The sequence below is a fragment of the Benincasa hispida genome, chromosome 3 (genome assembly GCF_027475165.1).
Source record: "Benincasa hispida cultivar pf3 chromosome 3, pf3_genome.v1.1, whole genome shotgun sequence".
NCBI lineage: Eukaryota > Viridiplantae > Streptophyta > Magnoliopsida > Cucurbitales > Cucurbitaceae > Benincasa > Benincasa hispida.
This window is the reverse complement of record NC_143480.1, coordinates 22,204,469-22,222,718: the sequence shown is the minus strand read 5'-3', so window position 1 is coordinate 22,222,718 and position 18,250 is coordinate 22,204,469. Positions and strand designations below refer to the sequence as shown.

Genomic DNA, 18,250 nt, shown 5'->3' with positions numbered 1-18,250 from the left:
TGATGTTGCAAATAATATCATGCCAATCTTTAAATGCACATTAGTCATCATGTAACTTCTATCTTGACATTAAAAAGAAAAAAAAAATGAAAAGTAGTTTTTGGAACCAATAGAGGCATGTTTGGGGGCCTAATATCCTATGTGGAGATCATATAACCCTTATATCACCGTTTGACCCACTAATATACCATCTCCCATGTGCATAGTAACCCAACTTCCTTTCAGCATGTGCACAATAATCCTCATTTAACATTTCTCTCAACTTCTCCACCCCCACTTCCTATGTCTCCTCCTTTCTCATATCACTCTCTCCTTCCTTCCTATGGCACACTTATGTTTTTATTTCTTTATTCTTTTCTTGAGTTTATTTCATTATATTTCGGGTGTATTTTTTTCACTATATCCATTTTATTAAGAAACTATGGTAATTCAATATAGTTCCTTCCACCCATTTTTTACTTCAATTTACATACATCGTTTTTTCCAATATCCTATGATAGAGTATATTAATAATTTCTTATCTATAAATTATATCATTTAAATTTTCATTCTTATTTGCCTAGTATATCGATTACTTATTGTATGATGTCTATTAAAAAATCACAATATTTTGGATTAAATCTTTGTACACAATTTCTCAAAAATAAAAAATCTCTTCATATACAACATTAATAATCAAAATTTACTATACAAAAGCCCATTATAAAATATTAATAGAAAACTCATTCGTAAATATATATGAGAAAAACCTCAATGAAATACCTAAAATCAAATAGAAGTAAAACATTTTTTTTGAATGCCTCATTAAAATATTTAACTGTCCATTCATAATCCTTTAGTTCTCGATAGTTTTTAAAAAATAAATTTATAAATACTACTTTCTTGTTTATTTTTATTTTTTTGTTTGTCTTACTTTTGAAGGCTATTTTCAACATTCAAGTCATGATTGAAAATTATATATAATTAGTATTAAAAAGTGGAAAATGGTTTTAGAAAAGAAGTTGGTACGTCCATCCTTGACTTAGAATTAAATTTCGTATTTTTAAATGTTGGTATTTCGTTGACTATTTATAATTAATCTTAAATTTTGATTGAGTTTTTTTTTTTATAAAAAAAACAACAACAATAAATAATTATTTAAAAGACAATAATTGAATACAAAAAAATGAATTGATACAATAATTGAATTATAAGATTAAAAAAAAATAGTGTTGTAAATGTTGGATCGACACCATCACGCAGCGGAAGGGAACGGGATCCATAAGCATTCTAATTCATTAATTTTGGTTGAAAATAAACATGCTAAAACATAGTTTAATGGGTTTCAAGAACATACCTTGGCCGAACCAACAAAATCTCCATTTTCATATGCAAAATCCTCCGAATCCTTGGATAAACCACCACAAGATCTTCCCTACTATTATCTAGTGCTCTAAATTGAGTTGTGGGACTCAAAATAAGTTGGAATCAAATGGAGTATGGAGAAAGCTCACTGAACCAACCCATTGAAGAACACCTTCATCCGAATTTTTCAACAAAAATTCAGTCAGATTTACATTTTTTTCTTCACTCCAATCTCTTTAATATATTGCAGACTATCATGCAAAGAGATGTGCTGCATGGGATGCAGCTTATGTTTGGAGTAAACCAAATAAGAGGTGGTGAGTTCTTGTGAGCAAGTTGAAGAGTTTTGTGTAATTTTCAATTTCCAAAAATCCAAAATTGATCTTAAAATCATATTTTATTTCTAAAATCAAAATTTATTAATTTTACAAATTAATTTCAAAAATTAATTTTCTAATAAAATTAATAAATGATTATTTAAACAATTTAAAGAATTCTAATTAATTTAATATCCAATATTAAATTAATTTTTACACAAATTCATCTTCATATATTTAAATCATATTTAAATATATTTTCTCCAATTCCGTTTGATTCTAATTTGAACGTTTCAAATTAACTTATCACACTACTCTAGAGCTAATCCATTTCCGAGCTAGTAGGGAGACCTCATGGACCTACAGATCATGGGCTCCAACGATCCGAGATTAATCGGCTAAACTTGATCTAACCCCCATTCGTTAACTAATGGGTCACTCCACTAAAGGCCATAGTTGAACTCCCTAGATATATTATGTTCACTCGATATAACCATGATTAGTAAGTTAACTCCCGAAATTATCTTTTGTTCCTTAAGTCCCCACTGATCCCCTAATGAACAATTGTTTTATGATCCAATCACAAAATCAAGTCCTTCTCATGCCAAATGAGAGGGCGGGATCCTTTGTTCAAGCCTCATAATCAGCACACTTAAGGAATCTCTACTATCCCTAAAGCGGGTAGAAGTGAATTCCCTCTTGCACCCTATGTCCCCAGCTATCTATCCGGTCTTACCCCTGAAATGACAGTCATATTGAGTCGGCATTGTTGAGCCAACCCTCACCTATGCAAACTAAGGGAAATCCTAGATAAACAGGAGTTCATAGTTAGCTCAGGATTAAGGTCAAGTTACCTAGGTCATTGCTTTGAAATAGCCAGTCTTAAACAGTAAACATCGTTATAAAGTAAGAGTGACTCATTTCGTTGTCCGATCTTGTACAGACTCTTTTGCACAAGGACACCCTCACTCCTCATGTCCAATATGAACGAATTAGGATCACTTCGTTTGTAGCACTTTACAACTCATTGTAACAACTACAAAGCATGTTGTATCCAATAGTGTTACCAGAATAAAGTAACAAACCCTATCCATATACTATAGATCATTTTGACTATTTAGTCGAACCTGATCCACTTTTATGTCTCCACATAAAGTTCAAGTACTCATCCAATAATCAAGGGACTTTTAGGTTTATTGGATTTCTATTTAAGCAATAGATCTATTCAATAACACCTTTATTGAATTTCCAGAATAAGCTTCATTGTTTACATACCACGAGTTTTAGGACATAAAACCCAACAACAAATTATTTTATAGTACAAAATATTGAACCAGACAATAGGTTGATCGAGTCATTTATTCAAAATATTTGGGTTGGGTTGGTTCAGGTTAATCGAGTCATTTATTTAAAAGTTTGTTATAAAAAGAAGCAAAACATAAATTATATATTAAATTAAGATTAACAACTCAATTTTAATTTATAAAAATTTTCTTTCTAAAGTGCAAATAGAGTTGTTGAAGAATAAATTATTAAAAAATATATTGAAATTTAATAAAATTAAAATCAATATATATAATAAATAATTGTGTTATAAGTAATAAAAAAATATATTTTAAAGTTAAACAATAAATTCGGATTGGTTTGGATTATATTAGGTTAACCATGAACTAACCCAACCCATAAAAATTTCATCTATTTGAACCTAACCCAACTCAAATGAGTTGATACCCCAACCCAAACTGCACGGGTTGGGTTGAGTTAATCGATTTTTTTGGGTCATCGAGTTTTTTGAACATCCCTACCAGACAACACTGACATATGAACTCCACACATCCAAACATAGACATATGAACTCAGTCATAACTTTGCACTCCCAAACACAAATATATAAACTCAGACAACACAACTATACACCCCAAACACAGACATCAGAACTTTCCAGACATCAGAATTTCCAGACATCAGAACTCCAGACATCCTATATCATCTCGGCATCCCAAACAACTCCTTAAGGACATAAGTGAAATTAATTAATTTACTATAAAGCTCATGGTATTTTGAATTATTTAACCTTTAAAAAAAATCATTTAACCAATTGAAAAACATTCAGATATAATTTTGGATTTAAATATTTAGGCAAATGTTGGACCACTCTACCTTCCATTTGTATCAATCGTTGGACCAAACCAAATGAGAGATCTTTCTCTTCTCGGAGGACAAGGCGACTTCTTCTTCTTATTATTATTATTCAACAACCATACATGAGGTGGCAATTCAAACGTGCCAATTAAACTAGGTTCATATCAGTGGTAAAGTATTTTCAATGTAAAAACTGTGGGATGAAAATTTAAATTTTCAAAATTATGCGAGTTCATACTTAACGGTGCATTTAGTTAGTGATGGAAAAACAAAAATATGAAAATAAGATATTCAGCGAAAAACATAATTACTTTTCATATTTTTTAAATACATATTTTATTGTATATTTTGAAATTGGATTCCAACTTAAATAACTGTTCACCAAAAATTATTATAATTATCAACGAAATATTACCTTAAATCTCAATTATATTGAATTATTTTATGAACCTGATTTATGTTATGAATTTTGCATACTCATCATCTTATAATTATAGTACGATTTATAGTTAATATTATTCATATTTTAATTTAAAAAATGAAAAGAATTGATAACATAAAATATTATATTTATAAAATTAAACTTATTTGTCTTTCCTAAAGTAATTCTACATTTGAAATTTTTAAAGTTCAAAATCTAAATAGACTCAAAATATAAAAATGTTGTTTTCAAGTTTTCACTATTTGAATCACATAAATTCAAAAATAGTATTAAAACAAATTTGTCAAATATTGAGTTAGTGAATCTAAAAACATAAAACAAAATTTATATATTGTTTAAAGCAGTCCCTTTATATGGTTTAATATTTTAAAATCTTAAATTTTTGAGTGTAGCATGTCTATTTGGATTGTGTAGAGCAACAAGTTTATAAATTTTACTGTGTTTGGTTGTTACTTCTTTTTCTTGAAGGGAAATTAACTAATGAATAGAAATAAAGATTTGAAGTAAAAAGTCAGAATTTTTTCGTAGTTCATGAACTATCATTTATCAATTTCGGAGTCTGAGATTATTGGATGAGAATATGATCAAAATTCTATGTCGGTTAAATAAATGGACGATCGTGGGTTTATAAGGAAGAACAATTATCTTTAATAGGCTAATGGCATGAGACCTTTTAGGATGAAATCAAAAACAAAATTATAAAGATTTTTACAGAGATAATTGGAAGGTCGTTGTCTTTATTAAAGATTTCATCTATTTTAAGTATGCTAAAAAAGAAAAACAAAAAAAGAAGTTACTCTTTAAAAAAACGATAATAATAAAGAAATTATTCATTAGAATCGACCGTTTACCATATCCAAAGATTGGTGATTGTCGGTGACACCTAAATTTCATTTTATATTTTTCTTACGGCATTTTTGGTTGTTTTTAGGAGAGAGATAGACATGGAAGAAGGTAGTTTTATATGGTGTCTTTTGGGTGAATGCATTGAATTTGTCATTTATCGGTTCCCTGTCGTTTTTAGTTGCCTTTTTGCGGCCAATGAACGTGATAAAACTTTAATATAGAGTTGAATAATAATAATTTGAGTACGTCCTGCTGCTTCTTCTCAAGCCCAACAATGAAAACTTGTACGAAACATTATATTTATTTTAATATTCATTAATCGAATATTATATTTTATGGACTCCGTTATTTAAAAGTATAAATTTTAAAAGTTAGTTGGCGCGGAATTATTGTGATTGGATTATAATAGTTTTTGTTTGAAATGTAGATTATTTTAGTTTTAGTTGTAATAATATGTATTTGAGGTGTAAACTTGAGAAAAAAATATTAAATACGGTAACAAATAATTAAAAAAAAATGATGAATGTAAAATAGTAAAAACTGTAACAAATAATAAAATATTATAGCAAATAGGAGAAATTATGTTGGCTGTAGCTAATTGAAAAATACAAAATAGTATTTACTGTAACAAGAGATGTTTATTATCGTCTTATAATAGTATTTCCCCCAAACACACCCTTATAGGTTTGGAGTTGCTTTTGATTTTGGTTTTAGTAGATTCTAGAGATCATCATGGTTCACCCTCAACTTAGGTAAATTGTATTAAAATTTATCTTAGTTTTTCAATTGTTAAGGTCTGTTGGGTAACCATTTTTTTTTTTTTTTTGAAAATTAAGTCTATAATCTCCTTATTTCTTACAATGATTTGCATTTTTCTTAAATATAAGGGTTTAGTTTTTAGCCAAATTTCAAAATAAAAACAAGTTTTTAAAAGCTACTTTTTTTAGTTTTTAAATCTTGGCTTGGTTTTTTAAACCGTTGATAAAAAAAAATAGATAACACATGAAGAAATCGAAGGTGGAGGAAGTGTCTATAGACTTAATTTTTTAAAAAATAAAATGAAATGGTTACCAAACGAATCTAAATTACACGTTTTTTTTCAGTTAAATAGTATATGTAACTTGGAGGATTCAGACCTTTAATCTTTTGATCGATGAAAGTTACATATATGTGATGAAAGATCCAACGCTAACTAGTGTTTATACTAGTTGAGCAAAGTTTATGTTGACATTCAATTATTTTAGTTGAAGATTTGGTAGGCCATTTTTTTTAAAGTAGCACAAACATTTCACATGTAATAATAATACCCTTATAATTCTAAATAGGGGAATTGTTTTGAATATAAGATTGTTGAAAATATTTTAGTTGGTCAAGGATTAAAATTTAAAAATTTAATTGCTCTATCTGATGTAAAATTGACTATGTCTATCAGTAATAGAAGATAGTATTTATCAATGTGTAATACTGATATACAATGACATTTTGTATATTTATAAATATTTTGATTTTTACTATATTTGAAAATAACTCTTTTAAATATCTTATTTTAACATTGTTTTTTTTGTTCTCCAGAATTTTTTTAGAGACCTCTGTGTTTTCCATTTGATTTTAAAATATATTTAAGGGGGAAAAACCTTAGTTGAAATTTGAAAATATTTTAAATATCGTGAAAAGGTTAAATTACAACTTTACCCTTTAAACTTTAAACAAAATATTAAATAGATCTTCAAATTTTCAATTTTATGTTTGATAGATTATTTTACACCATCCAAATTTAAAAATTTAATTGCTCTACTTAATGTAAAATTGAATTTTTACCATCAATGAGACCCTAAATTTTTTATTTTGTGTTTAACTGATGTGGATTTTAACAACAGTTAAACACTAAATTGAAAATTCAATGGCTTATTGAAAACTTCATCAATATTTAAATTTAATATAAAATTTTTAAAGTTCAAACATTTATTTACCAAAAAAAAAAAAGAGAAAATAAAGATTATATCATACCCTTTCTAAAGTTTAGAGGACAAATAAAAACAAATTTTATACTTTGAAAGTTTATACACTATTTATAATTTAGGTTTAGATACTATTTTGATTCCTAAATTTTGAACTTTGTTCTATTTTAGTTCCTAAATTTTTAAAAATGTATGATTTAGTCCCTAAATTTTTAAAAAATATTCATTTTGGTCCACATGTTAACTTTTAAGGAGGAAATCGATTTAAGGATAAAATTGCATCTAATATAGGTTGAACAAGATGAAGGTAAAGTAAAATGTTAATAACCAATGTATACAAATAGTAAACGACCAAAATCTTGAACTCAAAAATGACTTTTAAGATCTATAAAATCGTTTTACCATCTAATTCAAAATCAAAACCCTAGATTTTCTTAGCTGACTAACTTATTTAATAACCTAGTTATCCAAACATACAAGCTACACCACCATTTTGTTTAAAAGTTAATATAATTTTAATAATAGGGACCAAAGTAAGTATTTTTTTAAAATTTAAGAACTAGAATAGACGTTTTTGAAAGTTTAGAAATCGAAATATAACCAGTTTCAAAGGTTAGAGACTAAAAGAAAATTTAAACCTATAATTTAATAACAAAGATGTTTGAATCTCCACCAATTATAATTTAACCAAATAATTTTGATAACTATATATATTTTTTAGGCAAAAATTTTGATAACTAGATTCTTAAAATAGAAAATTGAAGGGGAAAAAAAAAAAGAAAACAAAATCATCATCAATCATCTAACCTAGATATTTTTCTTTTCTTTTCTTTTTTTGACCAAGTTTGAAAGGAATTGAGACGAGTCTATTTTGATCGTTTTGGTTTGATCTCCCTAATAAAACATCAGCGGTATACATGATCTTTGATTTCGTCGTTTTTGGCAATGATTACAAAAGGCAAAAGGCCGCATCAGCAAACACTCAAAACAAGGCCCTAATCTGATCATCGTTCCCAGTTGGTGTAAGGGTTCCATTGCAACACCTTGCTTTTCAGACCATTGCCAACATCATGGGCCCGACACCTAATAGCTGCCCCTGATGCTGATGCCGACTCGAATATACTTTCCTCTGTTCTTCCAAAATTCCCTTCTCTTTTCTCCAACTCTTATCTTGATCCCCGTTTCTTTCTCTTTTTCTCTGTCTACTCTCCTTTTCCACCGCCGCGGCTGATTCTTCCCTTCTTCTTTTCCCTTCATCTATCTCTTTCTGTCGAGTTATGGAGTTTTTTCTTGAACTTGCGCTAACCATTAGTCTTCCTCTTCTTATTTCCCTTTTTGTTAGTAAGTTTCTCTCCAGGGGATCAACAGATGAAGAATTGGCACCGTTTGGTTTTGATTTCGGATTTGGATCGCGAATTCGTAATCTGGAAAGTGATAAACCTAGCGTTGTCGTTGAAGATTTTGTCGGTGAGGAGGAGATTGTAGAATGTGAACCGAAACATGGTAATTCCACAGGAGTACTTGAATCGAGAGATGAAACTAAGAGTAAATGCAATGATGCAGTGATTGACTCTGTGAGGATTGTTGATGAAAGAGTAAAGAGTGACTTTGATAATAGTGGTGGTGATTGCGGCGGAGAGGTCGGAGAGAAGGTGATCGATGAAAGTTCTGTTAGGGCGAGGAGGGAGGAAACTGAAATCAATCGGGATGAGGAAGACGTATGCGAAGGCGATGGAGTTGAGGCGGTTGAGAGTGATCGGAGCAAGGAATCCGGTGGAGTAAGCGATGGAGGATCGGCGGAGGAGATTGCCGTCGAGGATGACGATTGGGAGGGAATTGAAAGAACTGAATTGGAGAAGCTATTTGAAGCCGCGGTGGAGATTGTGAAGATTCATGATAACGATGATCCCAAATTTGGCGGTGAATTGAAGATGCGGCTGAGCGGGCTTCACAAGATTGCCATGGAAGGGCCTTGCAGAGAACCGTCGCCAATGGCTCTGAAGATCTCTGCTCGAGCCAAATGGTATAATCAACTCCTCTTTTCTCTCTCGTTCTCATTTTTCTTCGATTCAATGTTTCTTCTGCTGCCATGATCGTCCTGCAACTAAATTATTGTTTCTGATTTCTGGGAAATCTTCGGGAAAAGAAAATTTGAGTCTCACGAAACTGTTAATCAAAATGTGAAGATTCTGGAAATTCAAGACTAAATGGGAAGTTATCTATATTATAATGCACATTACAACTCTAGGATTCTCGTTTGTTTAATAGTTATATCATGGAGAAGTAGCCAGTGGGTGGTAGAAAACAAATCTTTCAAAATAATTGTCGAGTTTGAAGATTTTGACAAACAGTTTTTGTAGGATTGGGACTAATCTTAACCGATTTAAGAATAAATTGAAAAGTACTGATTTAGTAAATGGTTTCTATTTATTGAACTTGATTTGTTAGGCTTTTGTTAGCTTTGTTAAATTGGATACAATTTCTTTAAGGAATGCCTGGAAGCAGCTGGGGAACATGACCCCCGAGATGGCTATGGAAAGCTATATAAACCTTGTTTCTGAGAACATTCCTGGTTGGACGCCCAGAATCACTCCGGTAAGTATTTGGTTTTAATGTGAGCTATTGATTTAGGTCTAAATGATTATCAAACGGAGTGTCACTGATTTGCCACTTCAAACTCGGTTTCTTTTTCCCTTCTGATTGCAGGTAAATAGTGATCAAAATGCTTCTCATTCTCACAAGACTGAAAAACTAGCTTCTGAAACGAAACCACTTTAACAAGGGGAAAAAGCTCAACCGTGTAACGTGGAATGCTGAATGCTTTTTGTTTATCGATTTTCTTCTGGAACTGCAACTGCAGGAAATCTGAATAACTAAAGCCTTGTTTCAACTGCAGGCGATGAAACTCGGTGATGAGGAAGCTCTATGGTGTAAGATTTAGTTTATCCTAAGCTTTGGTTCTTTCTTGGCCATTTAGCCATTTTCATATGGTTTGCATTTTAGAGAACCTGGCTGTAACATAATTTATTTTTATCCATGAAAATCCTGGCGTTCTTGTAAATAGCAATTTGAAGTTATTTTTCCAAGGTATGAGGCTGTAAATTCCAAATAATTCCTCTACCACTGTAAGTTTGGATTGATATGTGAAAATAAATTGAATCATTTGATTTTCTTTTTCTAGTTGAATATGTGAGAACGTGAATTCAAAACTCATTGGATCATTTGATTGCAAGGTAGTAGTTGCCAAATGGTACAGAGTTACCTGTAATTTATTTGTACACACTTTCAACCACAAACTTCTTAGTTCCCTTATCCACTAAAATTTCCTTCCAAACCATCAATCAAATAATTGTTATTCAAAACACCACAAATAAATCACCAAATAATCACTAAGCAATCAACCAACAAAAGACAACAATAAATTACAAAATTTTGGAAGATTAAAAACAAAGAGCACACAAATTATATGTGGAAGTAACCCAAATAAGTCATACAAAGGTTCACTACCAACCAATACTTTCATACGTAAAAGATGAACACTTAGAGATGATCGACAACGATTACGGACAAACCATAACTTCAAACAATGATCCAACCGTTTAAAACGAGACCTTATGTGTCCTGCATGGTTCAAACTCCAACAATCGACAATTTTGTGGAAGTTGTCACTACCGAATTTTTTGCCTCTTTTTCACTCTCTTTTTTTTTTTTAGGTCATCTCATAAAACTCAAGGCTTTCAAGATGGGCCAACCTAAAAATTAATCCCAATTGGACTCATAAAATACAAGTTTAAAATAAAATCTTGCTTGTGCACCAAGTGAGCTAGACACCCACAACACACACGTTATATCCAACACAAAAAAAAAAAAAAAAAAGAAGTAAATATCTTAACTGCTAACTATAGTTATTCCTATTTCTCATATTTGTCCCTCGCGTTACTCCTATTTGGCCAATAAATAATATGAAATTTGAGGGAGGGAGGAGAGAGGAAATTCATTCTTTTATTTTCACTTTAATTTGGAATAAGGCCATGTTTATTTCGATCAACGGTAATCTAAAATCAAAACATGCAAGCTGGTTGAGCACCTCTTTCTCAATCAGATTGTGTTTGAAAATTATGTAAGACTTACTATCTTTACCATTATTGTTACTTTACTGTTACTATATGGTATGGTAACAATAACAATAAATTGTTGGGGTGTATGCCTTAAAGCCTCGTAATTTTATATTAGTTGATCAATGGTTGATTAATTTTATACTACTTGTATAATAATCCATTAACCTAAGATCTAAGGTTATTTGATGTAACTTAAACATGTATGTTGCGACATAAAAGTGGATCATGTGTAAGTGGCAACCTAAATGGTCTGTAGTGTGTGGATAAGGTTAGGTGTCTTATCCTAATAACACTACTGATACGGCTCACTTTTTAATTGTTACAATTGTTGTAAAGTATTACAAATGATCTGATTCTAATCATTATTGTGGAGACATGTGGGCAGGGTATCTCATACAAAATAGTCTGTATAAAACCGGACCACAAAATGTTATCTCTCTTTATAACATCATTGCTATAAGAGACTTACATTTTGCTAGGATGATCATAGGTGACTTAACCTTGATCCTGAATGAGTTGTGAATTCCTGCCTATGAGAGCGATCTTTTGATTTGTATGGGTGAGAGTGGCCAGATTCGCTGGCTCATTAAGCCTATCATTTTAGGGATTCGTCTAATTAAGAAGCTGGGAACATAGTTACACAAGAAGGAATTCACTCATTCTATATAGTTAGGGTAAGGAGATAAATTACTCCCTTAAAACTGATTCCAGGACTTGAATAATGAGACACCTTGCCTTCTCCTGACCTGATAGGGGTTTGGTCATGATTGGACTATGACTAATTGTTTATTAGAGGAATCAATAGTTATTCAGGGGATAGATTTAACTATAGGGTAAAACGGTAATTTGACCCAATTGTACTTACGAGCAATTTGTGAATGGTCAATGCATTGTTGATCGGTTATATCCAACGAACACTTAAATATATCTATAGTGCAAAGAATTGAGTTGTCGGTCTTTAATAGAGTGACCGACAGTTAATGAATGTTGATTAAAATAATTTAATCAACTAATCTTGTATCATTGGAGCTCCAATCTATAGGTTCATAAAGTCCTCTTATTAGTTTAACAAGGACTGATAGGAATCAAATTAATTTTGGTATGATTTGAATTGTTCAAATTAATTAAAGACAATTAATTGTATGAGAGAAATAAATATTTGAATATGATTCAAATATTAATTACATGAATATGGTTCGTATAAAAACTATATGTTAAAATTTAATGTGAGTATGATTTATATTAAATTTATATAGTTTTATGAGAGAAATAAATGTATGAATATGATTCGAATATTAATTATATATATACGATTCATATTAAATTTATATATTTTATTGAGATGTATTATAATTTGAATATGATTAAATTGTTATTTACATGAATGTGATTTATATAAAAATTATAGGTTAAAATTAATATGAATGCGATTCATATTAATACCATAAGTTATTTGAAAGAATAACAAACTATGATTTATCTTATAAAAGAAGTACCCAATAATATTTTGAAAGTTTTGAGAATAAACTAGAACAAAATTTGATTGAGCAAAATAAGATTCAAACCATAAAATTATTAATAAATTGAATTTATAAGATTCAGAAAATAAACATGTAAATCTTTATATAATATCAAAAAGACTAAAAATTGTATATGTATGTATATATCGTAAAATTTCCCTCCGTCCCACTTCTAAGCAGTTGAAAGAAAAGAAAATCGAGCAATGCTTGTTGTTGCCATCGCGCCTTTTCCCCTTGCGATCTCACAATTCTCTCTCTGAAATGGCTAGAGACCTAGGGCTTCTTTGAGAGATTAACTGCTAGAATAATGGCGGTGATTATCGAAAATTCAGTTTGGGAACCAAATCCATTTTTGTTCATTTTCATCTTCCTCTCTTGTTTTCTTTCGATCTTTCTTCTACCTTATGCTTCCAAAAATAGCTCCACCAGAGCTCCTGCTCCGTTCGAGCATGGATTTTCATCCGCCTTTTCTAGTTTCCAGCGGAAGTTCCTGCTACTTTATTCTCTTGCCTCAGGTAAGTTCGATGCATTACTTTGCACATTGTTTTGTGAAGAAAATTTACAAGAAACTGGTCATTTGGAATTGGAAATCACCTAACGAGTCTCTCTCCGACGAGATATTCTCTTTTTTAATTTAACCTTGTTCTAGACTATTTCCCCTTCTTTACTGACATTTCTTGTTAACCGAGTTTAGCAAACGTAAATTTCCCCTTCAATTGAGGGCGTGGATGTTGCTGTTCGATTATCTAAATCTCTCCTCTTTAATTTTACAGTAATGGAAGGCTTATGGTCAGTGTATGGTGAATTTGAGTTTACGTATCGTGGAGTTAGCAGAGAGCAGATAGTGTTGTCTCTATGTGTTGGATATGCAGCTTCTCTCTTCGTCGGTACCTTTTTGGGCATTCTATCCGATTTGATGTAATTTTAATTCGATTCTTAACTCGATTACCTTCTTATTCTGAAATGGCGTCTTCGTCTATATGACAATATGCACAGGAAATGTAGACATGGAATTATACTGGTTATTGTGATGTATCAAAGAATATTGTTTACGCAGTATTCTGATGTTAAAAACTCAGATGTTTTTTGGTGAAGGAAATAGTGATTTTACATAATTTCCAAGCTCTTAGTTAAGAACATTTGGATAGGACAATGCATTTTTTTTTTTTGGGAACAAATATAAAGAAAAAGAGACTGCAGTCTAAAAAGTTTCATCGTTGTTTTTCAGTAATCACTTTCTAGGTTGTGACGTTGATTCTTATGCTTTCACTAGAGAGTATATCTCCTCCAATGCTTTCTTTCAGATTTCATCACCAATAATTATCTGTAAATACATTGAAGTTGATGATGCAGTTCTTCTAACAAATGATTCTATTATTGTTGTAGAGGTCAAAAGAAAGTCTGTATGACCTTTTGCATTATACACCTTGTTACTGCCATATGGAAGAGGATTTCTGTGCATCCAAGTCTCTTTATTGCCAGTATTGGCTTATCTCTTGCTACTTCAATATTTTCATTCAGTTTCGAAACATGGATGGTGCATCATCATGAGAAGGTTTGTTAATATGGTTTTGCACATGGATTTATTTAGTTAGTAATCTACGGCCACATAAATGTCGTACTTGTTTAAAGGAGTTCGAATATAAAATCAATGGCCTCTGATTGTGGTATTTTTTACTTCAAGTCTTAAGATTCTTGAAATCAAACCAACCAGCTTTTCTTTAACAGAATCGATTTAACCGGCTTAGTTTAGTTGGATTCTTAATTTTCTGTCCTATCATTCTCAACTTGTTCCCCAAGTTCTTTAAGTATGTGTTTTTACTTGGTTGAATTGTTGGCCTTGTTGATTTGTATTTTAGTTCCTGCAGTACCTAATGAGTGTCATGTTTGAAAGAAAGCACTAATTTAAACTCAGCCCCTCATATTTTTTTCTCCCCTTGCAGCAGGGTCAAAGGCAAGATATGTTAAGTGACACATTTTGGCTAATGACTATATTTGAGTCTGTCTCTTTGATTGGAAACCAGATGCTTGTGAATAGTTTGATCGGTGATAATGTTGAGAGGAATATGTTTACTCCTTCCACCATTGCTGTGTTCTTGGCAGTGATATGTTTAACTTTTATCATCAAAGGGTGGACAGAAGTATCACAAAGAATAGAACTGGAGGACTATAGAACTTCTTTCAGTGCATATATTTTTAGTGGTAAGCACCATATGTTCCTTAAATTTACATCTTGATTTAGGTTTTATTTGACTGGGTAGAATTTTCCGACAAGACCATTTATGCCTTTTATTGTTCATTTAATATATCAGTTTTGCCCTGTTGACACATTCATCTCTCTGTATTTGAACATGATAATTTTTCCGAATCCCAACATACCAGAAACTATCAAATACTTTTGTATTGTTTTCGGGAATATTTTGGATACGTTCTTGTACAAGGGTGGGTCTTTTCTATTTATTTGCAATGTTTATTAGAATTATAGTAATTTTCTAGAATATCATTTCTAACTTTTTCAGAACTGAATGCAGCCATTAATTTGTTTTTCTTGTGCTCTTCTGCACTCTACTAATGAGAAACCTAGGGAACAAACAGTGTCTTAAAGTGTAAAAATGCTTGCCAAGTGCTTGCCGGTGTCTTCTTCACCAGGTTTAGGTAGATTCTTTTACATATCAGATAATTTAATCTCATTACCTTGTCTGTATTGAACTGATTAGACGGTTTCATGGTCCAAAATAACTTTAATTGTTTATTTTTAAAAGTCTGAAATAATTGTGAAATGTGAAAGAATTAGTAGATGTTCTCAAATTTCATAAACTTTCATAATTTGCAGATAAAAGGATATGGTTATTGGCATGGGCCCAAGCTTCTATTCACTTCTCTGTTGCATTCTTTTGGATTCTTTGGGCACCAACATTAGTGGTACATATTTAAATGTTCATTGAGTAATGTAGTTATGAGAACACTGAAGCATCAAAGTTAATTTGTTAGAAGATTTATAATATTTTAAATTGTATGCCTGAACAAGTCTTTCATTTGCCTTCTCTAATTTTAAGGTTCTTAGTCTAAACTAACTAAACCACTGTACTAGTAACCTTTTATACTGCTGTTGGATTTAGTTAACTGGCATTCATAATTATAATTTTTGAGTTATTTGATCATTTCTGATCTAGGCTGATGGGCGGGAAGTCCATCTAGGGTTGATATATCCATGTTTGCTGGGATCAAGAATCCTTGGAAGCTCATTGTTTCCATGGCTTATGAGTGGAACATCATCTCTTCGGACTGAAGATTGTTTACTATATTGCTTCGTAATATCAGGGCTTGTGATGTCAATTGTTGCTTTTGATTATCAGGTACATTACATATGACTCATGTTCTTAGGTTTTTAAGAAATTTGGACGAATATAGAGCTTGATGTTTTACTGCTTGATCTCTTTATCTATAATATGCAGGAGCTTGGAGTTTTAGTGATGCTATTTTCCATATTTCATGCCTGTGTAGGTTTAATTTTACCTTCACTTGCAAGATTAAGGACCATGTAAGTGCTTTGCTTCACTATTATGATAGCATCTACAGAAACTTAAATATGCATACATAAAGTTCTGATTTCACACTGGTTTTCCCCCCTATTTTTCTAATAGGTATGTGCCAAATAAGTTACGTGGAGGGATGATTAGCTTATCTCTGGCCCCGGCAAATGCGGCAATTTTGTTTTTTCTGTTGCAGGTATGTAACTTTACCTTCAATTGAATTCTAAAGAGTGGTGAGCTCGCATTGGCATTGACAAGAGATGATGCGTGCCTCCATCATTCACAAGTAACTCATTTGCATGAAAAGAAATTGTCTATTATAATGAAGAATACCTTAACTTCATCACTCAAGCAATCTAAATTGTATAAGGAAAGAATTAGCCGTTAAGCGAGAATTTAGTTCATGACCATAGGTCTGCTCAGAATATTCCTGTGTCTAAATCTAATTTGTTTACAATGAATGGGCCTTATGAAAATTTGGGAAACCAATGTCAAACGTTGGCTAGGGTTTCATTTTCGATCTTACCCTAACTGAAGTTAGTGGACGAATTCAATGCATTTGAAATTTAAGATGAAGAAGGGTCTAAGAATGGGGAGAAGGGCACAAATGTAAATGTGGAAGAGAATAAAATTAGTTAGAATGGGGACCACCAAATCTATAACAAATTCGGTTAGTAGAGGGGGAATTCTGTTAGAGAGAGAGATGACTATTTGCTATAAACATAGGAGGGTAGAAGCACAGGGGGCATGAATCATTTTATTGTAGAAACTGAGCTTGCTAAGCTTGTAATCAAGAGGGGGGTCTTGACCTTCCTAGGCTATTTGAGCCAAAACAGTAAATATATAATTGAGACACTATCAGATTGCTGATATTGTTATCTTTGAACTCATTCATGATATACTAAGCCTGACGATAAGAAAGATTTAAAACGGGAATCCAGAGTATGTGTTATTAGGTTTGATATTTTTGGTCCCACGAGAATGAGTTTTAAAGGTCCATTTCCATTTTCCTTTTTCCTTTTTTTTTTTTTTTTTTTTTTTCAAATAAGAAATGGCATAGATGACATTGCTGTCTTACTACTGCAGGGAGGCTATTACCAGCGCATCGAAAATTCAGTGATAATAGCATTTGCTGCCCTTGGTCTGTTCACTTCGGCTGGCGGTATGTATGCATTGAAACGCTGGGGAAAGCATCCATATCAGACCTGGCAAAAGCAGTAAGTTGTTTTCACATTTCAAGCTTTGGTTTGAAGTTGGTACACATCCATTCAGAAGTGCAACTTCTAATCTTATGGTTCAAGCTTGCAAGGCAACGTTATGGGATATCAATTTGTTTGTTGGTTATGATTAAAATTCAACAAACCCAGTCCATCCTATTTCCCTGTTTCTGGGAAATCCGGCTAAATTCCTTTTGATGTGACGTTAAATCTTGGATTGAGCTAGAGGACTCTTCAACCCAGATTTTAATGTTGTAGATGAAGACAATTAGCTGCCAAGGGGGTTTGTGCCTTTTAACCCTCTGAGTCAAATATAAAATGCGTTTTCATCCTTGGGATCCAAAACCAACGAAGCAGCTAGACTCGTGCTCTCACGGGTTTAGAACCTGTTTTATACCTTTGTAAACTTTAAATGAGATGATATCGGGTATTGTGCCTTTACTTAATTGCTTCACTAGTGAATAATGAATAGTTTTGTATCAATTAAATTTTAGTATATATTTAATTTTGCTCAACAATGTGAGGGATTTGAACCTTTCATTCAAATATGATCTCTTAGTCCTCAGTGTATCGGTGCTTCATCGTTTTATCGACTTGATAATTTTTTTAAATACAACTGCTAGTCACTTCCCCTTTATACATACTATCTATAACAAAAAAAGGATAGGTATTGACATCCTAATCAATAATTATTCATCAAACAGCATTGTTATGTACCAATCAATGATTATTCAATCTATTCAATAATGTTTCCATAACTTATAACTATACTAGGTTGAGGTGTTGAGCATCTCCTAGTTTAACCACTAATAT

General features: G+C 31.6%; 2 protein-coding genes across 3 annotated transcripts; both read left to right on the top strand.

Moving 5' to 3' along the window:
• The first annotated feature begins 7,981 nt into the window (after positions 1-7,981).
• Positions 7,982-10,229, top strand: ACBP3 (acyl-CoA-binding domain 3). The gene is made up of 4 exons (XM_039027576.2): positions 7,982-9,072; positions 9,539-9,644; positions 9,756-9,849; positions 9,946-10,229. Exons 1-3 carry the CDS (start codon positions 8,327-8,329, stop codon positions 9,825-9,827), a joined length of 924 nt encoding a protein of 307 aa, XP_038883504.1. The 5' UTR covers positions 7,982-8,326; the 3' UTR covers positions 9,828-9,849; positions 9,946-10,229.
• Positions 10,230-12,822: 2,593 nt separating this feature from the next.
• On the top strand, positions 12,823-18,002 carry LOC120073037 (Major facilitator superfamily protein). Of its 2 annotated transcripts, none has more exons than XM_039025611.2 (9): positions 12,823-13,202; positions 13,461-13,605; positions 14,074-14,242; positions 14,634-14,889; positions 15,521-15,609; positions 15,861-16,043; positions 16,143-16,228; positions 16,332-16,416; positions 17,307-18,002. In XM_039025611.2, the coding sequence occupies exons 1-9, from the start codon at positions 12,995-12,997 to the stop codon at positions 17,439-17,441; spliced, it is 1,356 nt and encodes a 451-aa protein (XP_038881539.1). In that variant the 5' UTR covers positions 12,823-12,994; the 3' UTR covers positions 17,442-18,002. The 2 variants fall into 2 exon arrangements, with proteins under 2 accessions (XP_038881539.1, XP_038881538.1); XM_039025610.2 differs by having other exon boundaries at positions 12,825-13,202; positions 14,631-14,889.
• Positions 18,003-18,250: the final 248 nt, after the last annotated feature.

Bases quoted from the DNA above. Each gene is read 5' to 3' on its own strand.
- ACBP3 (XM_039027576.2), top strand. From the start codon at position 8,327: ATGGAGTTTTTTCTTGAACTTGCGCTAACCATTAGTCTTCCTCTTCTT. The intron at 9,073-9,538 runs GTATAATCAACT...AATTTCTTTAAG, and splicing joins ATCTCTGCTCGAGCCAAATG to GAATGCCTGGAAGCAGCTGG. The intron at 9,645-9,755 runs GTAAGTATTTGG...TTCTGATTGCAG, and splicing joins GGACGCCCAGAATCACTCCG to GTAAATAGTGATCAAAATGC.
- LOC120073037 (XM_039025610.2), top strand. From the start codon at position 12,995: ATGGCGGTGATTATCGAAAATTCAGTTTGGGAACCAAATCCATTTTTG. The intron at 13,203-13,460 runs GTAAGTTCGATG...TTAATTTTACAG, and splicing joins ACTTTATTCTCTTGCCTCAG to TAATGGAAGGCTTATGGTCA. The intron at 14,243-14,630 runs GTTTGTTAATAT...CTCCCCTTGCAG, and splicing joins TGGTGCATCATCATGAGAAG to CAGGGTCAAAGGCAAGATAT.